This window comes from Aspergillus nomiae, assembly GCF_001204775.2.
Source record: "Aspergillus nomiae NRRL 13137 chromosome Unknown contig00157, whole genome shotgun sequence".
NCBI classification, from domain to species: domain Eukaryota; kingdom Fungi; phylum Ascomycota; class Eurotiomycetes; order Eurotiales; family Aspergillaceae; genus Aspergillus; species Aspergillus nomiae.
Window position 1 is genome coordinate 24518 of NW_015378212.1, and position 24300 is coordinate 48817.

The following is a 24300-nucleotide window of genomic DNA, read 5'->3' on the forward strand; positions in this document are numbered from 1 at the left end:
TCCCCAGACTTGTCCATGTGTGTGAGCCGAGCACTCTCTTAGCTCTCTTGGCAGCCGACATAGCATGCGTCTATCATGCGCCAATGCGCGGGGGACTAGAACGACATGAGCTTCGACTCAAGGTGGAGATGCCATGGCGGAAAAGCATGGTGATCTATATATTTCAAGTTTACTCGCCCTCAGCAAGGGACTGAAGTGCCAAAGTCCCTGTTATCACCAAATAGATATTTACGAGGTATCTAGTCAACATGTCTATTGCAAAGCCAATGGGGCACCCGTTGGATCTCCAAGATGACAAAATTCCCGATCCTAAGCACCAGGAGCAAGTGCCCACAATTGTCACTATTGAGAATTTCCGGGTCTTGGGGTTGGACCCGGAGGATGAGGACTTTTATCTCAATTACCCCCTGGAGCGGAGGAAGATAGTTCGCCGCAAGGTTTGTATCCTCTCTACATGCCATTTTAAACGCCTTGATGCTAATTCCACTGTCCAGGTCGATATTCGTCTCGTGCCGATGCTGGCAGTGTTGTATCTGATATCCCATCTTGATCGAGCAAACATCGGAAATGCAAAGATCGAAGGCATGATGGAGGATCTGAATCTCGATGGTATTCAATGGAATATTATATTGAGCATATTCTTTGTCCCATATGTCCTCCTTGGTGAGTTTCCGTTAGTTCTCCTTGCAGACGGCCGATCTAATTTCAGACAGAGGTACCTAGTAACATGCTGCTCAAAACATTTTCTCGGCCATCTGTGTATCTGGGAATCTTAATCGTTTCCTGGGGGATCATCATGACCTTGACCGGGGTCGTCCAGAATTTTGCCGGATTGATGGTGACCCGTGTTCTTCTTGGCGTTTTTGAGTATGCCTGCGGCCTACAGACCATTGGACCAAATTCATGGGCTGACTTCAAACAGGGCAGGTTTCTTTCCCGGGGCGGTCTACCTCTGTACCCAGTGGTACATGCCGAAAGACTTGTCTACCCGTCTTGCCTATTTCTACTGTGCTAGTGCCCTGTCTGGCGCGTTCTCAGGACTACTCGCGGCGGCCATCGCGAAGATGGACGGCGTGGGTGGATATGAAGGCTGGAGATGGATCTTCATCCTTGAGGGCTTGGTTACCGTGGTGCTGGGTGTGGCCTGTTTCTGGTTGCTGATTGACTCACCTTCGCTATCCGGTCGATGGTTAGAACCAGACGAAATTCGCTTCCTCGAGCTACAGAAATTCATTAAGGAAGGAGGACAGTTCAAAGAAGAGGAACATGACCAGCAACGACGGTCTCGATGGAAGGATTTTGTTTCAGTGATGTCAAATTGGCGAATGTATATCTTAGCATATATTTTGCTATGCCAGTCCGCCTGTTCATACGGTATGTTTCCTTAGCATTTTGACTGACCAATATACTGACGGAAGACCAGGCAACAAATTTACCCTTCCCAGTATAACCGAAGCCATGGGTTTCAGCAGCACCAGCGCCCAGCTCATGACGGTTCCTCCCTATGTCGCCGGTGCCATTTCTGCCGTCTGCTTCTCCAGGCTGTCGGATCGGTTCTACTGGCGAATGCCATTTGTCGTGATTCCTCTCGCCCTGCTGACGGTCGGATACGGCATTATCATTTCCTTCGATGGCAAGTTGGAAGAAAATGTCGGTCCTAGCTTCTTTGCTGTCATTCTGGCTATGATTGGTCTCTACCCTGTCCACCCGGCCACCACTTCTTGGACGTCTAACAATTTGACTCCGTCCAACCGACGCGCAATTGGTGTGGCGTTCAATATCTGCGTTGGTAATATTGGTGGTATTATCGGAAGTTATATGTATATGGACGACGAGAAGCCGAAGTACTATACTGGCTTTGGGCTTTCCATTGCGTTTGGAGGCTCAGCATTGATCCTTGCGTTGATATTGGAAGCTTCGTTCTGGTGGGAGAACAAGAGGAGATCGAAGCTGTCGGAGTCGGAAGTAAGGGAAAAATATACGGAGGAGCAGTTGTTGAACATGGGTGACAGGTCACCTTTGTTCAAGTATACGTTGTAGGATATACGCGGTCATGATGATGATGATGATGAAATTACACGATGCATAGTTCTGGGCCTACTTTTATCTCCTTATATATGTACATGCCAGAAGAAGAGTTTAGCTCAAGGCTTCAAGGTGTCACAACAGCAACCTGACCTTTAACTGGGACGTTTTGGTTCGTCTCCGTAGATGGAAATTCATTGACATTGACACCCTTCCGGAACAGCAGACAATGTGTTGACCCACCGAAATGAAACATTCCAATCTCATCTCCTTTGTTCACATGCTGACCTTCAGAGACGGTGATGTGGCAAGTCGAAACCTCGCACATTCCAATACCGAGAAAAGCCATTAGTCCAATTGCAGGATTGTCACTTTCGATAAAAATCAATGCCCTCGTAGCAACCGCCGTAATGTACTCCTGGGCCGTGACTTCCCCAACAGAATCAATATCATGGGGATGTGGATCTCCTAGACCTTCGAATAGCGGCTCGGAGTAATACGTCCCGTCAACAACATAGGCTTTCACAATCTTGCCACTGACAGGTGCATGCCAGCGGTGATAGCTCAGCGCGCTGAGGAAAGCCTGATAGATAGTTCCGCCCACGAATTGTTCAGCAAGGGAATCATGCGCCAGCATATCAAAGACTGAATATGGCTGGCTCTTTATCCAGAAGACGTCTCTACCCTTGACGTTACGAGCGACCTTGTAGGGCTGCGACTCGCAGGCGTTGGCTATTACGTTGTCGTCGTTTGGCGATGCAACAGGGCGAATACCAGGTCTGAAGACCCGAGTAAAGAAATCATCCCATGATTTATACCCGTGGTATTTCTGAGAGGGGTCACAGATAAACGTATCCTCGAAGGAGTAGTTCGTCTGTCCTACATTGGCGACTGTGACGAGGTTATTCTTCCCCGTTTCACCGAACCATCCGTATTGCGAGTCATCTAGCACCTGCGCCGACTCAGGAGACTGCAGGTACTCGCCCCAGGCGTTTAGTACCTTTTTGATCATAGCATTGATCTCTGGATCTAGGAACGCAGCGTACCCGCTGGGTGTGCCCATGGGCCAGTCCAGCACTGCGTTAATGGGTAGCCCGACGAGACCGACGCGATGCGTAAAGTCACTCCATGAGGGCGCCGTCGTGAGGAGATGGTTCAGGACCTGGATCATATGTTTGTAGTCTCGGATCTGGGGACATCCGGTAGGGTCTGTTGCGTAGACTCTGTTACGGGGGACCTCGGTGAACATAGCTTCTATAAGGAGGTAGATCCGTGTGTTGCTTTCAATGAGGTGCTGGAATTCCGTCATCACTGGGTGAAGCTCGTGGTCGGCTTTGCTGTCGACGTGAGCAATTAGCCCGCCTAGCCATTCGTGGTGGCTGTCCAGGGTGGAGGGCATCCATTTTCCGAGCCTGGTTTTGTTAGATTGGGAGGTCTAAGGGACAAGATTGAAGGAAAGCCGTACCTGTGAAGACGAGGAGTATGTTTCCCGTGCTTATGTGTCATGATCGTGATACTGGAATTGTATTTATTGATAGTGATTGAACGTAGTGGGTTCTCGAATTTATGATTGACATCTTGGCGATGGAACGGCGTGTATTTATCCTGAGTTTGACCCTCTTACATTTCGAGCAGTGACCGGCCGGTTGCATCATGATGATGCAGGGCTACTATAGCACCATTCGTATGTTACTTGGTAGTGGAGCTGTGGATAGACATTGGAGAAGAAGGCATTTTATTGATAATAACAATTTGGATGATGTCATGGGAGGCACATGGCAGTGAACCGCTTATCTTATCACGGATTCCCGGAATATGCACCTTCCTAAACCGTAGCCCTCTGCTATTTTTCCAATATCGACACTCCTCCTACTTAATCCCTGGTCTAGCTTTTATTCCTATAACAATCTTCATCCATCGGACTTGATATAGAAGCACAGGCCATCCCCCTCATAGCAAGCCGTTGCCACTTCTTTGTGTATGCACCAGATCCAACCTGACACGATTCTATCATGTATCGTTTCTTTCATAAGTTTACTTCATCACTTCGACCATCGCTGACACACCTACTTATGGGCTAATAACCAGAGAGATATTCCTTGATGGCCGCGCACATCCGGTCTACCTGCGGTGGGTTTCTGGCCCAAGAAAAGTGAGTATCGCCGGTAAGCGGGACTAGTTGAACGGCGGTATCGCTTGGCAGCAACGTATCCAGGTCGTTGAGGGGTGTTCCGTCGTAGTACTCATACAGGCGACGCTGACTCTCCGATTCATACTGATCGTTCGTTTCCATGGCCTTGAACAGCACTATGTGGTCCGTCGCAGATGGGAGACCTTCGAAATTTGCTGGATCGGGGCGGTAGATGTGGTGGATAGGGTCGAGGATCTTGGCGTCTCCCAAGCCAATGCTGTGTGTCGCTCCGTGTACATTGAAGTAGGTGTCGATAATTCCAAGGAGGCCAATCTTTTCGCCCAATCCCGCCAGCCTCCGGGACATCTCCATTGCGAGAATTCCTCCAAAACTCCACCCAATGAAGTGGTACGGCCCGTGTGGTTGAATGCTGCGTACATGCTCAAGATACATACTCGCCAGCTCCTCGAACGTGCCCAAGCGTTTGCTGTGCAAGTAGTAATTGTTAAAGGCAACCATATTTGTCGCGGGTAGGTGTTTGACGATGTTGTTGAAGTAGCTTTCGGCACCTCCTTCTCCCGGGGGCAGCAGGAACAGCGTTGGACCCTGTCGTAACGGCTCCAGATACTCGAAATATGGCGTGTACGTCTCCTCAGTTAATTGAGGATTCGCTGGGGGTGAAGAGGATTGTTGTTTTGTTACGGCCCCGATGATCTTGTTCAATCCTTCTTCGATGTTTGAGATGAATTTTTCACTCTCCTCAAGGCCCCAAGCACTGTCCATGTCAACTATGATAGTGCCATCGATACACACAGCTGTGATATCGACGGCGGAGGAACTCTTATCCTTGTCTTCTGGGCTTGTCGTGAGTCCATACTCGAGATTATTGTCGCCCACGGCGATTACCCATTCGTGGGGGTTTGATTGCTTGCGAGACAGATTTCCCAGATAGTTGACAGTAATCTGAGGCAAAGGGTGTCGACTATAGCCGTACAATGCTCCATACCCGACGCCTCTAGCAGGGACCTGCCTGAGCCGTTCATTTACAGCGGCTACTCCATGAACCAGGGTCTCGGTATTGAGACGGGGGATCTCAAATGGATACATACTGGTGAACCAACCCATGGTGCGGCTGACATCCAGTGTCTGGTCAACATCTTCCTCGCGACCATGCCCCTCGATGGTGACCATATTTGGGCCCGTTGAAGAGATATTTTGGAGTGCCAATCCAACAGCAGTTAGTAGAGAGTCGTACACGGAGATATCTTGCCGATTGCTGCCGCTTTGGAGCAGCAAAGCTGTCTTCTCAGTGCTCAAACTCCTTGTCAGATGCATACGTGACCCGGTCGATGCCGGAAGCGCAGAGGTGCTGGAAGCCGTTTGTGCAATGAGTTCGTTCCAGTACTCTATTTCAGACGCTGATGCCTGGTAACTTTGTATTGCTTCAGACCACTGCCGGATACTGCTGCCCTTGCACCCTAGGCTTCCGTTCTGGTAGAGCATCTGTAAGTCACGAGCCAGGATCTGCCAGCTAACAGTGTCGACGGCGAAGTGATGGATGGAGAACCATACTCGCGCAGATCGGTCTTCGTACCCATACAGGTAGCCAATGGCGCAGATCGGGCCATCCTCGAGGTCAAAGCCTGACTGCCACTCGCGCAGTACCTGGTTAACTGCTGTAGGTCCATCAACATCCTTTGTGTTTAGTACCCGTAGCTGGACAGGAGAAGCGCCCTCGGCAAAAGACTGTACAAATCTATTGTCCTTGCGATTCAGTCGCATACGGAAAGCATCGTGATACTGCTGTAATTCGTTGATGGCAGTTCTCAGGCAAGGAATATCCAGCTCTGGAGTTCGGAGATAGAAGGTATGATTCCAATAACTCAAATGCTGCAGTGGCTTGGACAGGAACCAGTTCTGAATCGGCAGTAAGGGCGCCTCGCCAACTACCAGCCCCTGCTCACTACGGAACTGGGTGACAGAGTCCGGATCTGTGTCCCTCATGAAGACGTGGTCATGGAGTGCTCGAATGGTACGGTACTCAAAGATGTCTCGAACAGTGACCTTCCGACCGACCTGATTGTGAATTTGGGCCACAAGGTGCAATGACATAATGCTGTCACCACCTAGTTTGAACAGGTCATCGTCGATTCCGCATCGTTCTACACCCAGCACTGATGCCCACAACTTACATACTTTAGACTCTAGTATGTTCCTTGGCGGACTGTATGATAACAGCCCCGAGGCGTTGTCAATTTCAGGCAGTCCCTTGATGTCAAGCTTTCCGTTAATAGTCACAGGAAGTGCACCTTCCAGACGACAGAGATGGCTGGGCACCATGTATGCTGGAAGCCTCGCTTTCATGCATGCGAGGATGTTAGTTTCCAGCACTGTTTCATTGTCAGCGGTATAGTAGCCGACTAGGGACTGCGCGATCCGTGAATAGGTATCCTCCTGGTCATATTTGGCGACGATGACACACTCCCGAACACCAGGACTAGAGGCAAGAACGTTCTGCACTTCAGAGAGCTCGATACGGTACCCTCTCATCTTGACCTGCAGATCGCCTCTTCCTAGGTATTCGAGTTGTGGCTGCTGTTGATGGCTAACCCGGCATCGAAACAAGTCACCGGTCTTGTAGAGTCGTGAGAAACGACTAGCGGCGACATCCTCCTCGCTCCGGAAAGGGTTGGGAAGGAACCGCTGATCTGTTAGAAGAGGTTCGTTGAGATAACCACGTGTCACGCAATCGCCAGCCAGGTAGAGCTCTCCGACTGCATCGACCGGGACGGGCTGAAGCGCCTTATTGAGCAAATACGCTCGGGTGCCGGGAAGCACGTCGCGTATAGCATTCTCAAAACTCGAATTTGCAGTGAATTCCGTGATAATGTTGTAAACCGTGGTCTCGGTGATACCATAAGCATTGTAGATCGTACCGCCAAATCTGCGGCGCATCTTCTCGTATTGCGTGGCATGAAACATCTCACCTGCTGCAGTGACGACCTGCAGGTGGTGTAGTTGTGCCATATCGATCTGTTGCAGCAAGGATGGAGTTCCACTTAGATACGAGAGACCGTGAGTGTTGGCCATCTTATAGAACCCTTCATCGACGACGAACTCTGCTGGGGGGATGATCAACTTGTGTCCGCTTAGCACCGATAATAGGATTTGTTCGACAGAGAAATCGAAGACATAATTAGAAAGGAAAAGTACTGAATGATGCTTGGCGCAGCCATTGCCGAAATACCGTTCCCTGAGGGCATCACGCAACAATAGAACACCTTTTTGCTCCACTAGAACGCCCTTGGGCTTGCCGGAAGTGCCGGAAGTAAAGATTATATACGCCAGATTGTCTAGCCCGGCAATGGCAGGCAGGTCAACGGGCAACTGTTGACTGACCTCGGTCGTGACGGGGACCGAGTCGATTGATATCACCTTTGCGCCCATGTATTCACATTTAACGGCATGATGGGAGTTCACAAGAATAGTCTTCGCCTGGGTCTCCTCCAGTATTAACTGGACGCGCTCCTTCGGGTAGGTTGGATCCAACGGCACATATGCTGCACCAGCCTTCCATATCGCCAGAATGCAAACAATTGTCTCGATGCTCTTGTCCAGCATCAGGGCTACTCGGCCTTCAACTCCAATGGAGGAGACGGATTGTATATATCGTGATAACTGGTTAGCCCGTTTGTTCAGATCGGCATAGCTGAGTGCTCTATCTCCTTGAATGACAGCAATCTTCTCCGAGGCCAGTGAAACTTCGTGCTGGAAGGCCTGGCTTAGCGACGCTGCTTTCTGATTCTCAGCAGGCATTACAAGCGGGGACTGCGCCAATGGTAGGTGTGCATCGCCATTCTCTTGCGGACGAGCCAACAACAACTGCGTATCATCCTTGATTCCTTCTGCACTTAGCTTCGATAACTGGTGAATGAGGTATTCGTAGGTATGCAAGAGGCCCTCAATCGTGGTCTTGTTGAACAGGCTGGTGGCGTAGTTGAAGGTGACCCTCAATCCCGAATCCAGTTCGGTGATCGTTGCATTCAAATCGAACTTCGCAACTGAAGCGAGGGGCTGAACCGGGTGGTGCTGAGTAAATTGCAATACGCCCTCACCTTGTGATCCAGCATCATGCTCTTGATCTGGACGGGCTTCGAAGTTGAAAACGGTTTGTACCAACGGATGCCGGCTAGAATCATTAGCCACCTGCAACAGCTTCGTGACCTCCTGGAACGGCATGTCTTGGTGTAGCTGTGCTTGCACAAGCTCCTTCATGACCCTTCCGATGAGATCGCGAATGCCGGACTGAGACACATCCACCCTAAGCACGACGAGGTTGACGAAGAATCCAATGATGGACTGGAATTGCGGATGTGTTCGGTGGCTAATTGGGATACCCACTGCGATATCTGTCTGGCTCGCGTACGATGCAAGCATCACGTAATAGGCGGATAGCAGGACGACATACAGACTGGACTTGCAGTTTTTGGCAACCTCTCTCAGGCTTTGTGTTTCATTTTGACTCAGTTCAAAACTGAGATCGTCGCCATCATAGTTAAAACGCCCCGGTCGTGGACGGTCCGGGATTAACTGTAACGACTCCAACCCACTGAGCTTTTGCAACCAGAAGTCGGATAAGCTACTGTGATTGCCTGAAAGCTGCCGGCGATGGTACTGGGCATAATCCTTGTACTGGACCTTTAGAGTGGGCAAGGTTGCTGCACTGTTTGTTTTGTGGAGGAGCGCGTACAAGGCTTGAAGTTCTCGCTCAAAGACACTTAACGACCATGCATCGAAGCTGGTATGGTGGAACGTCACAATGAGATATAAGTTGCCTGATTCGTGCCTAAGAATACGGGCCTGCCAAGGCAGTTCATCACCCAGGCGGAAAACGTGCTGGGATAGAGTGGCCATTTCTTGCTCCAATTGCTCCATGGCTTTGATTATGCCCACCTTGATGGAAAACATGCGCTGGGCGCTATCGGGGCTCAATATCCTCTGGAGATAGGTGCCGGTTTTGTCGTCCTTGACCAGCAATGTTCTCAACGCCTCGTGACGAGCAAGGATTCCACGCAGCGCCTGCTCAAGATATGAGGCATCAACCGAGCCAGGAAACTTATAAGCGGTGTCGATGTTGTACGCATTGCTGCCATTCTCAAACTCGTGAATGAAGAGAAGCCGCTCTTGGGCGCTGGAAACGGGAATCATCTGCCTCTCATTGTATTCTAGAGGGGTGATTTCATTCACATCCGCGGCGTTGTTTACGATCAGGTGTGCCAGGTTCTCAATTGTTCGGTGACGGAAAAGATTGCTGACTGAGATTGCGCGGTTAAAGGCCTCATGAACCATAAAAGAGAGTTTCGTGCTCTTCAGACTGTCGCCTCCCAGACTGAAGAAATCGCTGTAAATTCCAATCTCCTCTGGGCGGACCTCAAGGAGCTCTGCCCAGATGTCACACAGGGTGCGTTCGACTTCATTGCGCGGCGCCACCACGTCGATCTCGCTCTCTTCTTCGGCGGGGGGCAAGGCCTTGGTGTCCAACTTTCCACTGGGAGAGACGGGGAGTTTGCTGATTGGTATGAGGCGAGATGGTACCATGTAGCCAGGCAATCGAGACTGCATGAACCGCCGAATAGCGGCAGATGACAGTGTTGCATCAGCAACGTAGTAGCCAACGAGGAATTTTTGTCCTCCTTCCTTGCGGTCCTTTGCAATCACCACGGACTGTTTGATCTCAGGATATGACGATAGGATCGCCTCGATTTCACCCAGTTCAATGCGCAATCCGCGAATCTTAACTTGGAAGTCATTGCGGCCCAGGTACTCAATCTCCCCGTTGCTCCCTGGGATCCAGCGTACCAAATCGCCTGTCTTGTAGAGGCGGGAGTTGCGGCCTGATATCCTTTCCTCCTCTGTCTGGAATGGATTGGGTATGAATCGCTCCGCGGTCACATCTGGGCGATTGTGATAACCTCGTGCCACACCTTGACCTCCTAGGTAGAGCTCGCCGACAGCCCCGATAGGAACGCGCTTCATGTCCTCGTTCAGCACATAACTTGTGCTATTATGGACCTGTTGACCGATACTCTTGTCAGTGCGCCGCTCTGGGAACGGATAGAGGCGTTTATGGGTGGTGATGGAGACCTCCGTCGGACCGTAGCCGTTGATGACGAGGCCATGGAAAGTTTCGCGGATCTTGTCGAAGACCGGTTCGCTGAACGCCTCTCCAACGCAGTCTACACGGCGGAGGTGGTTCTTAAACCGGCCGAACTCGTACATTGATACCACAGATGGGGTACCAGATAGGTAGGTCACTCGGTTCTTCTCAATGTATTGATAGAGTCGGTCTTTGTCTCCACGCATTTCATCATTGAGCACCAGTAGAGTTTGGCCGTTGAGAAGTGCGTCAGTCATCTGCTCCACAAAATGGTCGAATACGTAGTTTGAAAAAGAGAGTATCACCTCATCGTCTGTACTCCGCAAGCCGAATATCTTAGACAGCGACACCTGCAGATTTACCACTCCATGATGCTCCAATGCGACGCCCTTGGGCCGGCCTGTCGTACCAGATGTATAGATGATATAGGCTAGGTCTGTGCTCCGACTCAACGGTGAAGGGTTTGCTGCACCGTACTTTGGATCTGGTGTGGCTGTCAAGTCAGAGGGATAAAGAAGTGTTTCTGATGCTACCATTCCTTTGATGCGAGGCAGATAGCAAGAGTCCGCAATGACAGCGATGGCCCGGGTGTCCTGAATAATATATTGGATACGGTCGTCAGGATATCCAGGGTCAATGGGAACATATGCACCTCCACTCTTCCACACAGCCAAGATGCTGACGAACATATGCTCGCTCTTGTCCATTATGAGGGCGATGACTTCGTTGGGCTTCGGACTGACGTCAGATCTTAGTTGATGTGCCATGCGGTTCGCCCGCTCATTCAACTCGCGATAGGTTAAGGCCTGCTCCTCATAGATGACCGCTGTTTTCTCGGGCTTCTGGTTCGCTTCCATCTCGAACATTTCATGCAGCGTGGTGTTGGGAAACTCCGCTTCCGTAGCATTCCACGTGGCGAGATGCTCCAGTTGGGCAGATGAGAGGTACTCTAGGCTGCGTACAGGTTCATTCAAGCCTCGCGCAACCCGCATCAAAGTGTCCTGGATCATACGAAGTAGCTCGGAAATGGTCACCTCCTCAAACAACTCACTGGCGTAGCAGATAGAGAGAGTGATTCCGCCAGTTGCCTCCACTTCTCGCGCGATGACAGCCAGCGGGTAGTCCAACTTCTCAGTACCTCCCTGGATTGAATATCGCAGTTGGCTTTGGTGCTGTAGAACCCGTGACTTGTCCAGGTTCGGGTAGTTCTCCAGCACGAATAATGAGTCGAATAATCCATGCTTCAAGTCGTTTTTGCGAAGATTGCCCAGTTCCGCATTTCCGCGGCTGTTCATCGCGTTTACTTTAGCCTGCACATCCTCGATGGCCTCCATGATAGTCTTGTCTTTGTATGCTGAATGATCGATTACCAGTGGCAGCGTATTAATATAAAGCCCAACGGATCGTTCAATCCCGCTAATGGGCAGATTTCTTCCGGAGATGGTTGTGCCAGTGATGGTATGGCTGCCGCCTCCATAAGCATGAAGCACTGCGTGCCAAACAAACTGGAGGATCGAATGTAAGGTAATGCCTTGGGTGGAGCAGGTCTGACGGAGCTGCCCTAGCCATTCATCTCCAGCGATTGCCACTGTCAGCTGTTTCTGGTCCTGTACCTGGTCATAGTCCGCCAGTTGGACTTTGTAACGACTACGCTCATTCAACAAGGCATTCATATCGCACCGCTCGGCGATCTGCTCAACCACCCCGGCCCAATAATCGAGATGGTCCTCACGGTGCGCTTGGAGATACCTTTGAGTGCGAGCGTAAGGGTCATCCGCGAGCGGGCCAAGATTGTACCCATGAAGCAGTTGCAAGTAAGTTTCATGGACCTTCTCGAACAGAAGCGGCAGACTCCAACCATCAAGGATCGCATGGTGACAGCTAAAGAGACATGTGAAACGATTCTCGCTGTGTTGTATCAGATAGATGCGGAATAGCCTACCGGCATCCAGTTTGTATGACTCCTCGCGGTCCTGGCGCTGCAAGTCGACCAATTTCTGATCCTCAACAGCACCCGTAGGCACATCGTCAAAGTAGAAGAAACGCCAGTCCAACAGCTGATTCTGATCTATCACTTGTGAAACTTCCTTTGCCCACTTGAAACGAAGCCTCAATGCCGGATAGGCCTGTTGAGTGTGCTTCCAGGCTCTCTGGAACAGGTCTGGCGACAACTTGATATTATATCGCAGGACAGACTGCATTATATATGCATCGGACTGTTCCGTATTTTTAAGATAATGATATACAAATCCCTGCTGAAGACTGTTTGCCCTATAAACATTATTGGTGGCTGCATCTCCCTCCAGTGCCGTTGACTGCGCTGCAGACTCGCTCCCACAGCGCCCATCAGATGCTTCCTGTTGTTTGCTCTGCAAAAAGTCTGCCATGCACTCCAGTGTCCTTGTTGCGAAGACATCCTCTACAGAGATAATTATCGAGAGCCGCTCTCGGATGCGTGCAATGAGTTGGATGCAGGTAATGCTGTGCCCTCCGAGACGGAAGAAGTTGTCGCTGCGAGAGATCGATCCGGGGCGGGCTTCCAATACGTCGACCCAGATTTCTCCAAGGGCAGATTCCATGTCGCCTTGGAGATCAGAACGAATCTCGGAGGATTTGGAAATATCGACTGCTGGCAGGGCTCGCAGGTCCGCCTTTCCATTCACGTTCACTGGGATCTGCGACAGCTGTACCAGCCGCGTCGGGATCATGTATCGAGGTAGTTTCTTTTCCAAGAAAGACAGCAAGTCCGTCTCGGATACCGAGGCGTTGTCACAGACATAGTAACCCACGAGGTGCTCGTTCGTGGTTTCCTCATTGCCTTTCTGGAGCTTCTTGGACACTACCAAACTTGTCCGGACGCCAGGGTACTGAGCCAACGTCGCCTCAATCTCACCGGGCTCAATTCGGATGCCACGCAACTTGATCTGGAAATCTGCGCGTCCCAGATATTCAACCTCGCCGTTCGGAAGCCAGCGGGCCAGGTCTCCAGTCTTATACATTAGGCTGTTGACTCCGAGCTGCTTCTCGTGCTTCGTCTGGAAGGGATTGGGGATGAACCGCGTCGGTGTGAGATCAGGACGGTTGAGGTATCCTTTTGAAATACCCAGCCCTCCGATGTGCAACTCGCCTGTGGCCCCAATGGGAACACGCTTGAGAGCAGGATTAAGGATGTAGCACTTGACGTTGCGCACAGGTCTTCCCAAACTCGTGTCTTTGCGAGTTGACTGGGGCTCAAAGACCTTGAGGGCTGTTACGAAGGCTGATTCGGTGAATCCATACTCATTCAGAATGCGGTTCTTGAATCGCTTGCGCAGAGCCAGATACCGTGCTTCTGTTAAGTTTTCACCCACCAGAATCATTCGCTTCAGGGACGGGCAGTCAGTGAAGTCGTATTCTTGTAGAACAGAGGCAGTACCATTGAGGTAGGTAATGTTGTGTCTGCGAATGAAGGGAAGGATTTTGTCCGCGTCATATTTTTCCGCATCATTGATAATGGCGAGGAGATGGCCGTTTACTAACGCCATGAGCATTTGGCGAACGAATGGCTCGAACACGTAGGCTGAGAACAGCAGAATTGCTTCGTGGTGTTGCCCGGTCACCCCATAACGGGCGGACAGGTCGGTGATACTGTTGACCACGTTCGTGTGTTGTTTGAAGATACCTTTTGGGAACCCCGTGGTTCCAGAGGTATAAGTCACGTAGGCTAGTTGCCTGCTCGTGAGACATAGCTCATCCAAGTTGTGCGTTGGAATGCTCGAGGTATCCTGACCAAGTGATTCGAGCAATGGCTCCAGAGGAATAATGCGAAGTTTTCTGTCGCCGACGATCTGTCGCTCAAGCCTCTCGGCATGTCGATTACTGGTGATGATGACCTGTGCCTCGGTGTCATCCAGCACAAATCGAACTCTCTCATCTGGATACGTCGGGTCAATGGGCACGTAGGCTGCGCCAGACTTCCAGACACCCAGAATGGTAACAATAAGCTTTTCGCTCTTATCGAGGAACAATGCGACAATCTGCTCTGGCTGGATGCCTGTTGAGTGAAGATAGCGTGCGAGACGGTTTGCCTGGGTGTTAAGCTCGCCGTAGGTGATCTTTCGCTCCTCGCAAACCACGGCCACCTTGTCTTCGTGGCGCTGAGCCCCCTCTTCAATTAGATGATGCAGCCGCTTGGATGCTGGGTATTCGCCGTCCGTGTTGTTCCATTCCTCCAGCTGCTGCTGTTGCTCTAATGACAGTAGTTCGATATCACTAACTAGTGTCGCTCCTCCTGTCGCTGCTTTAGCGAGCAAGATGTTAAGGGCATCTGTGAAATTACATATTGTCTCCTCATCGAAAAGACAGTCGGAGAAGCGCAGAGTCAGCTGGAGTCCTGTTTCACCCTCATCCACCATCACCGCTAAGGGGAAATCAAATAATGGAAGAGGAGCACCGTCTGCGTCGGCAAAGATGACGAGTAAGTCAAACAACCCCAAGTCCACGAGATCTGACGCTTTGTCGATTGTGTGTGTGAACGGGTTCTTCGAACTGCGCACCGCTTCAATACCCTCAACGGCTTGCGCCACGGAGCATTCCTCTCTGTTCTCATGGCTGACAAATGTAGGTGACACCGCCCATGATAGCTGAGAATCTTGGGGATTCTCCTCAAGGTGTAGAGAGGCGGTAATAGTTTGTGATCCATTACCAAACCCTTTTAACATCTGGTGTATGGCGAAAAGAATAACGGATCTTACGCTGACACGGCGTTCAACACAAAGCTCTTGCAACGCGGAGTGTACCTCACTAGGCACCGTCATGAAGCGCTGCCGGTAGACAGTGCTCGCGTCACCGAATCCCGTCGATGCAAGCTGATATTTCGTGGGATTGGTTGTTAGACCACTCACGTCGCAGCGCTCGGTAACCTGGCTCATTAAATCCTTCCATCGCTCGATACCCCCGGGAACACGGATGTGGATCCTGCCTCCCATCGCATTCCCATTGTGAGGGTTGATGTCGCCATTGCTGGGTTTAACCATGTCACTGTCAACATTTTCACCCTCATTGGCCCTGGAGTCCATGGTCCTCGATAAGCTTATCGATCCTGAACTGGTTTCGCTTCCCAGCTGCAATTGAGTCATGTTGGTCGTTGACAAGCGTAATGATACAAAAGTAGTTTAAAAAGACGCCATAACTGACGATTTAGGAGCCATACAGGAAATACTTTATATTGGGCTTGCCACGCTCATCTCCCGCTGCGAAGGTATCTTCTCTGCTTGGCCCATTTCCAACAAAAACCGGCTGTGCTACTTTAGACGTCCCCCCGAGACAGTATGGAGAATTCCCGTCTATTCTGGTCCACAGCACACCAGATGCTATTTGCTCCTTTGCCGTGAAGTATCCCCACGTCGCACCAGGAGATCGTCACACGGCGCCACAGGAACAGCCCCGCGCCGTCATGCCATAAAGGGTGGGACGCATAGTCCGAACTACGGCCGGCTCTGATTGCAGGAACCACAGAGTGAGAAGGGTCCATCTTTTGTTCCAATGGATCTTGGGTCGCTTTCTTTGAACCAAATATGAGAATAATCTAACACGCAACGATCAGATCCAAAGTGATGCGGACATGTGAATGCGGGCTGTTACACCTCGGGACATCGTCTCTGGGTGGGATTTGGATACACAGTGTATACCTTTCTTTGGCCGTTGAGGCTTGGCAGGTCCACCATGACTTATCGACCGGGGACCCTGTCGTGTTACGCGAACATCCCCGGCTCGGTTTCTATTATAGTACCTGCATTCCTCAAACTAAGGCATTGATGCCTGTCGGATGATCGATGATTGGTCTAGTTGTGCCGTCTTCATATGCCGCGATGCAGATTGGTTAAGTACCCAGACCAGCAAAGACTCTCTGACCTCGTTATCGGGCTAACAGATTATGGGTCCGGTTTGGCGGTGGGCTGAGCGTAAACCACCCTCCGTGGCTCTTTTAGGCGGAGAGGAAGAGATGTCCTATTTACGACTGTGCCCATCACTCATGGTTCTATGAAGCAAAACTCACCTTCTTTACATCTCGCTCTACCTCTCTTCGTCACTGCTGTAACCATTGGAACCTTATTGTCTTTTTTCTACGCACTATGTCTTCTGCTCCCAAGGCTAATGTCCCCAAGATCGATGTGTCACCCTTGTTTGGTGACAATATGGAGGAGAAGATGAAGGTCGCGCGCGCGATTGATGCTGCCTCACGCGACACCGGTTTCTTCTACGCGATCAACCATGGAATCGATGTGAATCGACTCTCGCAAAAGACCAAGGAATTCCACATGTCCATTACAGATGAAGAAAAATGGGACCTTGCTATTCGCGCCTACAATAAGGAGCACCAGGACCAGATCCGGGCTGGGTACTACTTGTCTATTCCAGGCAAAAAGGCCGTGGAATCCTTCTGTTATCTGAATCCTAATTTCAAGACCGACCACCCTCGCATCCAATCGAAGACACCTACTCACGAGGTCAACGTGTGGCCCGACGAGACGAAGCACCCGGCTTCCGCGACTTCGCCGAGCAGTACTACTGGGATGTGTTCGGGCTCTCAACAGCCTTGCTGCGAGGCTATGCTTTGGGACTAGGCAAGGAGGAGGACTTCTTCAGCCGCCACTTCAAGAAGGACGACGCTCTCTCATCAGTCGTTCTTATCCGTTACCCCTTCTTAGACCCCTACCCGCCCGCCGCCATTAAGACCGCAGCGGATGGCACCAAATTGAGTTTTGAATGGCATGAAGATGTGTCGCTCATCACCGTCCTGTACCAGTCCAACGTGCAGAACCTGCAAGTGGAGACTCCTCAAGGTTACCTTGACATTGAGGCAGACGACGCCGGCTACCTGATCAACTGCGGCAGCTACATGGCACACATCACCAATAACTACTACCCCGCCCCCATTCACCGGGTAAAATGGGTGAACGAGGAGCGCCAATCACTTCCTTTTTTGTCAATCTGGGCTTTGACGAGACGGTCCAACCGTGGGACCCTCGGCACCCCGACGGCAAGACGGAGAAGGAGCCAGTGTCCTACGGCCAGTATCTGCAGAACGGCTTGGTTAGTCTGATCAACAAGAATGGCCAGACCTAGCAGGAGGGCTAGTCGAAGGTACCTAGTCATAAATTGATTGCCCTAATGCAGAAATGTGCACATCTCTCGTATTCGTTCGAAATAGTTTATGCTGCAGCCGATGGCCCCATCTAGTAGAAGACCGTGAACTGCCAGCCTGTCCTTCTTGTCTTGTAAAATGATACCGCCAAGAGGTTACCTAATACATTGCTTTCTTCAGCTCCAGTGTGCCGAAGCCATTCCCTTGGCATTTGCCACTACGTGGATGACTTTTTGTTTGCCGAATTGACCTCCACAGCTCTACATACGCCGAGATGCTAGGTCCGCTCCGCGTCGAATAACGGAATGAGAGCAATTAAACAGCCTCTGATTGGCGTTGAGCATAGCCAGAATGCAACCCTAAACAAAGTCTGCAGAACGCTAAACATGCGGGTAGTGGAAAGTGGATTTATATCTCGTGTTGGACTCCACCTGGTTCCAATGGCTGCGTTTGGGTCCAAGCGATAAGGTAATTTGCCAGGGGCCATCTTAGTCTACCGATGTTTGCAAGGCTATCTTAGGCAAGGTCATCCAAGGCATACTACCCGTAGTATGTACCCTCATGCTACTACTCCCGGGTAGTATGTTTCCCACTCGATTCAATATTGTGGCTTGGTTATAGTAAAGTGGACCAGGAAAAGTATTTAATTAAAAATCAATATGTCTCAGCGTGCCTTCCCACCGGGATAATCAAACCCCAAGGCTACGTCTTTCATCTCTGTCCAATTCAGCTGTTTGCTAAACGACGGCCCACACCCAACATGCTTCAAGTTACTTGTCAAGGCACCCCCTTCGAGGTAGGCCCTTTACTGCATGTCGCATTTCTTTGTACCATCGGTCAAGGTCTAACCTAGTCCAGATTGGGTACCAACATGGCTCAACCGCCAAAGCTGTTATCGCCAAATCCCTCAAATTCGCCGTCGGTCTTATCCGAGGGAAAACCAAGAAAACAGAAGACGAGCTTAAGCAGATCCTGACGGAGCTGGGAAGTGTGATTGAGAAGAGATGGCCCAGATATTACGAGGAGATTCGCGGTGAGTGTTGCTCCAGTCGTCCTACTTTCTTCTGTATCTTGCTGACAGGGGCTCGTAAAAACCAAAGGTATTGCAAAGGGCGCCGAACGCGATGTCTCCGAGATCGTCATGCTCAATACACGCACGGAATTTGCATATGGCCTCGTCGAGGCCCGTGATGGCTGCACCACCGTCTATTGCAAGCTTGCCAATGGAGCGCTACAGGGCCAGAACTGGGATGTACGTCAAGGCATTTCTCTCCCTCAATCTCATCCTGTTGAAGTTGGCGCTGACACTTACATTTCCATTCTCTCCTGAGTTCTAGTTCTTTACTGCCACCAAAGAGAATCTGATCCAGTTGACCATCGCCAACCCGGCCTACCCACCATTAAGATGATTACGGAAGCTGGAATTATCGGCAAGGTTGGATTTAACAGTGCGGGGGTTGCCGTCAACTACAATGCTCTTCACCTTCAGGGCCTGCGGCCCTCTGGACTTCCTTCGCATCTTGCCCTCCGCATGGCGCTTGAGAGCACTTCCCCTTCCCAGGCCTATGACCGGATCGTGGAGCAAGGTGGAATGGCCGCCAGCGCCTTTATCATGGTCGGCAACGGGCAAGAGGCATACGGGCTGGAATTCTCCCCCATCAGCCTCCGAAAGCAGGTGCTCGACGCGAAGGGCAGGCTGGTGCACACCAACCACTGTTTGCTCAACCACGGTGAAAATTCGAAAGAACTCGATCCTCTACCGGACTCGTGGAGTCGCCATCAGCGTATGGAGCATCTCCTCGATGGGTTCGATGGTACCAAAGAAGCATTCTCTCGCCTCTGGGAGGATGAAGACAATTACCCCTTTAGCATCTGTCGGGCATATGAGGAGGGCAAAAGCAGGGGATCCACTTTGTTCAACATCATGTACGATCATACTCGTCGAGAGGCAACTGTACGTTTTGGCCGGCCGAAGAACCCGGATGAAACATTTGTCCTGCGGTTTGACGAGGAGGACAAAAGGTCTGCCCTCAATGCTAAACTTTGAAGGGCCACTTTGACTGACAGGCGTGTGCCAGTGTTGTATCCTGATTTCTCTATACATAGTTCATTCTGAACATATGTCGTATGTAGAACGGTGAAGAAGAGCTTCACAAGAAGTTAATGAGGTTCTTGAATATATATCTTTTACAATGACTTAATCACGCTATATATAAACAGTTGGATCCAGAAATATTAATATCTTTAGTTAGATAACCCGATGGTTCAAGAACCAGCTATCTCAGATCTACACCTCTCCCTTTAGGAGTTTGATTTTATACGCTCTCAATCAGATTTCTAAATTACAGAGATATTTTTTGTGTTACCTACTAATCTCTTTAAATGGAAAATAAAAGAAATCTATACCAGGGTCGTTATGTCAAAGAGGAGGACTCGGTCAGTTGTTTTTATGTATTTAGATTATCGGAACTTTTAGCTCAACTAAAGACCTCAGAAGTTGCAAAATTCATTTGATACCCAGTCTTTCATCGTGCCAGTGTGCTAAAACATCTCGGACTACTCCCTATGTCAGTAGTATATTTCTAGTCAGATTCTGTTATGATATATCTCATCATTTCTGCTGACTAGAAACGCCCTCTCAGTGCCTGTGACTGCGTACTGTTCATTGAGGTAGAAGTGCCATAGTTTGTCAGGGTAGATCATAACTTGTTTCTCCATTGTCACTTGCTTTTGACAAAATATTCTATCTGTGGTGGCACGCCCCCTAGCTTGGTCACCGTCTACCGATGTTCCCGACGGGAGGCTACGTTATACTGAAGTCATATACTCATGGTGCAATATTACCCGATGGCAACCGGTCAGAATGCCTAGGCGACAGGGCTCCAACGCTTGTCGGGACATACTTCCTGGCCTTTAGGAGTGTAGTTCATAAGCCTGTACGTGGGGCTTACATGATTGCAGAAGACCGTGAGGGGAAATGTTTCCAGGAAGGGGTGTCCGCGGTGAGCATAAACAAGAGTAGGATTACCCACAGCTGTATATTTAAAGTATCAGAATAATTGGGTCAATCCGACCCCAGGACCCGCCATTGGCTGTGTGAATATTCATTAGCTAAAAGGCTGGCATGTAGCTCTGAATTTACTCCATTGGGAGAATATTGCTGAATAGCAACCGATGGTAGCCTTTCACTTTTCATTCTTATGCTATAATTTTGGCCCGTATAATGTATGGTTGAGCCAGGATATGCCATGGACGATACGGTCCGTGGTTCCAGCTACCATTTAGGGTGGTTCAGGATCTGGACCGCCCTTGTTTCAAGGTATCAGTGCTCAACATCGCCTCGCAAATCCCCGCAGCTCCACAAATATAGGAGATGGGAGAGGGTCTGTGCTGGTGGGGGTAATGGATGGAGTACAGAAATTGTTTATTGATACAGTGACTTCACCATGTGTGTTAAGATCCAATAGATACATACACTAAGCAGAACCAGAATTAGTTGCGAAAGATTTTCTATATTGCTAGTAGTTACAATGGCCAACGTTGAGCGAGGAAGTTACTGTATATACCAACTTAGGATCATTAGCCCTTATCCTCTAAAGTTTGACAAACTCCAGTGGCGGTGCTCTAGGTACCCGAATTACCAACTTTAGAGAGATTCCTTGCCTATGGTGCCTCTTGACTTTTGAGTTACATTCCGTTGAGCTATCATTTATAATATGTGGCGTTTTCCCTCTGTCCGTTGGGACAACCCAACAATCTCCTCATCCTGTCACTTGACGTATGTGATATAAAGATCTATGATCCCTAACTTAAAATTTGGCTTCATATATGGGTGTCCAGGCAATTCCACACCCTATAGTTGACGTATGTTTGCGCCCACTCCAAGCATGTCTTTTACTCCGTTTTGACGTATGCTCGGGTATACTTTCCACGGCCATATCATGCCCTGTAAGCAAATTCAGAGAACAATGGCTATATATATCAGCTGGTGTTATCCTCTATTCCCGTTAATTATTCTATATCCAACTTCTCTCGAGTCTTCTCAATACCCTCTTGATACAATATCACTATCAACAGCGGATATCTTCATTCAGACCCAATCATCATGTCTTCTCTTGGCAGCACCGATCTTGCCGGCCTGACGACCGATGACAAGAGCCTGTATCTCTTCTACCAAAGGTCCGGCTACATTGTCGAGGCCTTCTCCGAGGAAGGTGGTCCTCCAACACAGACATCTGTGCAAGTCGCCGCAGACGCGCAGAGTGGCGGTTCCCCTTTGACTGCCTACTACGTCAAAGAGGATCTGAACTATGACAAGCATTCCACGGCATGTGTACACTGAGATACTATGATAAAGGTAGCTCTGCTAATAGCAACCTATAGATTCACATGATCTATCTCAACAAAGAAGGACACTTGGTTGAAAAGGTCAGACGGGTTTCCTCGGACAAGTGGGAAGACGCTCCCAAGCCTCCAGGCCATTCCGCAGAACACTCGCGGATCACCAGTGGTGTGTCGCAGAGAGGTCTCGACCGGGAAAGCTCCCATGTAACCCAGCTGGTTTTCTTCACGAGGTGGGTTTTATGCCACATAAGATGCATCATGACAGCACTGATAGGGTAATAGCCGGGAGGAGCAGGGGAAGTCGCCCATTACTGAACTTCGCCGGGATAACAAGGGTAATTTCCGTCTGGAGCATGTACTCTCAGACGAGCCTCTCTCGCTTCCCGGAACGCATCTCGCATGTATTGTCACTCGGGAGAACGTGGACTTGTATCACCAGGACCATGACAAGAATATCAAGTGGTGGAGATATGAGGCCGAACGCCGGCGCTGGGAAAGTAAGTTATCACCTCCCCTAACCCCAGATTACCTTTACTTCTAGCAAAGCTGATCATCTATCTCTTATCTAGACAAGGGAAAAGTGCTTGAGGGCAGCAGAGTCATGGTCAGGACTCCCTTGGCTTCTGTGCACTTTGAAGGCAAGAACCACATTCTCTATGCCGATGATCAGATGAGACTGCGGGACTACGTCGACGGCAAAACTATTGACGTTGTAAGGAGAGTCTATGAAGACGCTGGAATCAATGCCATGGTGTACCGCAACAAGATCATCTTGTTCTACAAGATGGTTGAACCCGAGGGAGCGATCGGCACTGCGTTCTTCACGGAGGGCAGGTGGAAGGAAGAGGGTGTTTTCATCAAGCCTTGACTTCAGGAAGAAGGTATTTTCACCAGTGAGATTGGACATGCCTCCTTGACTTTGCTTCTTTAGCTTTGCTTCCTTGACTTTGCTTGTTTGGCTTTGCTTCCCTGGCTTTGCTGTTTTTGAGTGGCGTTATGTTAAATGCTTTTGGACGGCTATCTCTGTTGTGCCTTTGCTATTGCTTCTTCGTGAAACTGTTGACAGATTGAAAAAATAGTTAGGTGTTGAATTTTACTCCTTTTGCGATCTTTATAACTTTATCTCGACGACTGATGTGCGTATAAAATAGTTCCTTGTTTAAAGGGAGACACTTCTCCCACGCTCATAGTGCGCATACAAATTGGGGAGCTACTCGAGCCCGAGTATTAGATCTTGGTTCAGTGTGCGATTGAAACTCGTATAGTGGTGACGTTTGAGTTTCATATTAGTTTGGCAATCTAGAAATCACTCGTGTTCAATTCTCTTAAAGATGTATCAAGAGTGAAAGAATGCTCTGTTTCAGTCTGAATTAAAGAGAAAGGCCATCGGTATACCTCACTTGAGACCAAAACAGAACGTAATAACTAGTTATTCACTCCTAATTAATAAGTTTATTGAATTTATGGTAGGAAAAGCAGTATAAACACAACACCTGGGCGCATGAACTGGCTCAGACCCCGGTAAAACACCAGCCAGCCTACTTGCAGCGTATTCTCTGGCACAACTTATCAATCTTTATTTCTCTTTTCCATATCCAGAGATCACTCAAATCTCCCAAAATGAATTCAGAGAGCAATGCAACCCATGTGATCGATCCAAACGGAGATGTAATGATCATCCTGCAGAACGCAAACAAAGACTTTGGCAGTTTCAGTGAGGAACCCAACCCCAAAAAGAAGCGCAAGACGCCACAAAACCCAGAATTCCGTATCTTAGTTTCTTCAAGCCACCTCACTTCCGTCTCGCCAGTTTTCAAAAGCGCCCTTGATGGAACTTGGAAGGAGGGCCATGCACTCCGTACTGCAGGCTCAGTCAATATCACCGTGGACGGTTGGGATCTCGAGGCACTTCTCATTCTGCTGAGAATTTGTCATTGCAAGAACGACCAAATTCCTCGAACGCTTAGCCTTGAATTACTTGCAAAAGTCACCGTTTTGGTCGATTATTATCAATGTTTCAATGTCCTGCGATTCTTCGCTGATACGTGGATTAGTTCTTTAGAGCAGAGCTTTCCAACACAATACTCGCGAGAAATACTGTTATGGTTGTGGATATCTTGGGCTTGGAAAATACCTGCCCTCTTTGAAAAGGCAACAGAGATTTCTATAAGCCAATCTACGGGTTCAATTGCCTCGCTTGGTTTACCAATCCCCAAGAGGATCATTGGTAAAACCAGTTACATCACTGCTTGACAAACTTCTACTAATGGGTCCTATAGACGACATCAACAAAACGAGACTGAAGACAATTCAGTGTATATTTTCCTCTCTGGACAGCCTTCAAAGTTCTCTCCTTGAAGGAAAGCGTGGCTGCTCTGTTGGGTGCAGGTCAATGATGCTTGGTGCTTTGATGTTACACAGGCATTCGAACGGTTTGCTCACACCAGTCGGCACAGCACCTCTTGTAGGGTTAAAAGCCAGGGATCTTGTGACAAAAGTGAGTAATCTTAGCCTCCC

General features: G+C 49.6%; 7 protein-coding genes across 7 annotated transcripts; 5 read left to right on the forward strand and 2 right to left on the reverse strand.

Moving 5' to 3' along the window:
- Positions 1-248: 248 nt before the first annotated feature.
- ANOM_007918 (MFS transporter) lies at positions 249-2040 on the forward strand (the record flags this gene model as incomplete). The annotated part of the gene is made up of 5 exons (XM_015553174.1): positions 249-437; positions 495-663; positions 714-867; positions 923-1374; positions 1424-2040. 5 exons carry the CDS (start codon positions 249-251, stop codon positions 2038-2040), a joined length of 1581 nt encoding a protein of 526 aa, XP_015406352.1.
- A 112-nt stretch (positions 2041-2152) lies between these two features.
- Positions 2153-3584, reverse strand: ANOM_007919 (phosphatidylserine decarboxylase family protein; the record flags this gene model as incomplete). The annotated part of the gene is made up of 2 exons (XM_015553175.1): positions 3491-3584; positions 2153-3437 (listed from the first exon to the last, which is right to left on the reverse strand). Exons 1-2 carry the CDS (start codon positions 3529-3531, stop codon positions 2153-2155), a joined length of 1326 nt encoding a protein of 441 aa, XP_015406353.1. The 5' UTR covers positions 3532-3584.
- A 518-nt stretch (positions 3585-4102) lies between these two features.
- Positions 4103-15430, reverse strand: ANOM_007920 (N-(5-amino-5-carboxypentanoyl)-L-cysteinyl-D-valine synthase; the record flags this gene model as incomplete). Its single annotated transcript, XM_015553176.1, has 1 exon — positions 4103-15430. One exon carries the CDS (start codon positions 15428-15430, stop codon positions 4103-4105), a length of 11328 nt encoding a protein of 3775 aa, XP_015406359.1.
- Positions 15431-16426: 996 nt separating this feature from the next.
- On the forward strand, positions 16427-17420 carry ANOM_007921 (isopenicillin N synthase; the record flags this gene model as incomplete). The annotated part of the gene is made up of 3 exons (XM_015553177.1): positions 16427-16871; positions 16919-17238; positions 17301-17420. The coding sequence occupies 3 exons, from the start codon at positions 16427-16429 to the stop codon at positions 17418-17420; spliced, it is 885 nt and encodes a 294-aa protein (XP_015406358.1).
- A 779-nt stretch (positions 17421-18199) lies between these two features.
- ANOM_007922 (acyl-coenzyme A:Isopenicillin N acyltransferase PenDE) lies at positions 18200-19486 on the forward strand (the record flags this gene model as incomplete). The annotated part of the gene is made up of 4 exons (XM_015553178.1): positions 18200-18235; positions 18298-18472; positions 18540-18695; positions 18777-19486. 4 exons carry the CDS (start codon positions 18200-18202, stop codon positions 19484-19486), a joined length of 1077 nt encoding a protein of 358 aa, XP_015406361.1.
- A 2058-nt stretch (positions 19487-21544) lies between these two features.
- Positions 21545-22651, forward strand: ANOM_007923 (uncharacterized protein; the record flags this gene model as incomplete). Its single annotated transcript, XM_015553179.1, has 4 exons — positions 21545-21772; positions 21823-22013; positions 22066-22280; positions 22353-22651. The coding sequence occupies 4 exons, from the start codon at positions 21545-21547 to the stop codon at positions 22649-22651; spliced, it is 933 nt and encodes a 310-aa protein (XP_015406360.1).
- A 752-nt stretch (positions 22652-23403) lies between these two features.
- ANOM_007924 (uncharacterized protein) lies at positions 23404-23930 on the forward strand (the record flags this gene model as incomplete). Its single annotated transcript, XM_015553180.1, has 2 exons — positions 23404-23781; positions 23838-23930. The coding sequence occupies 2 exons, from the start codon at positions 23404-23406 to the stop codon at positions 23928-23930; spliced, it is 471 nt and encodes a 156-aa protein (XP_015406362.1).
- Between the last annotated feature and the right edge of the window lie 370 nt (positions 23931-24300).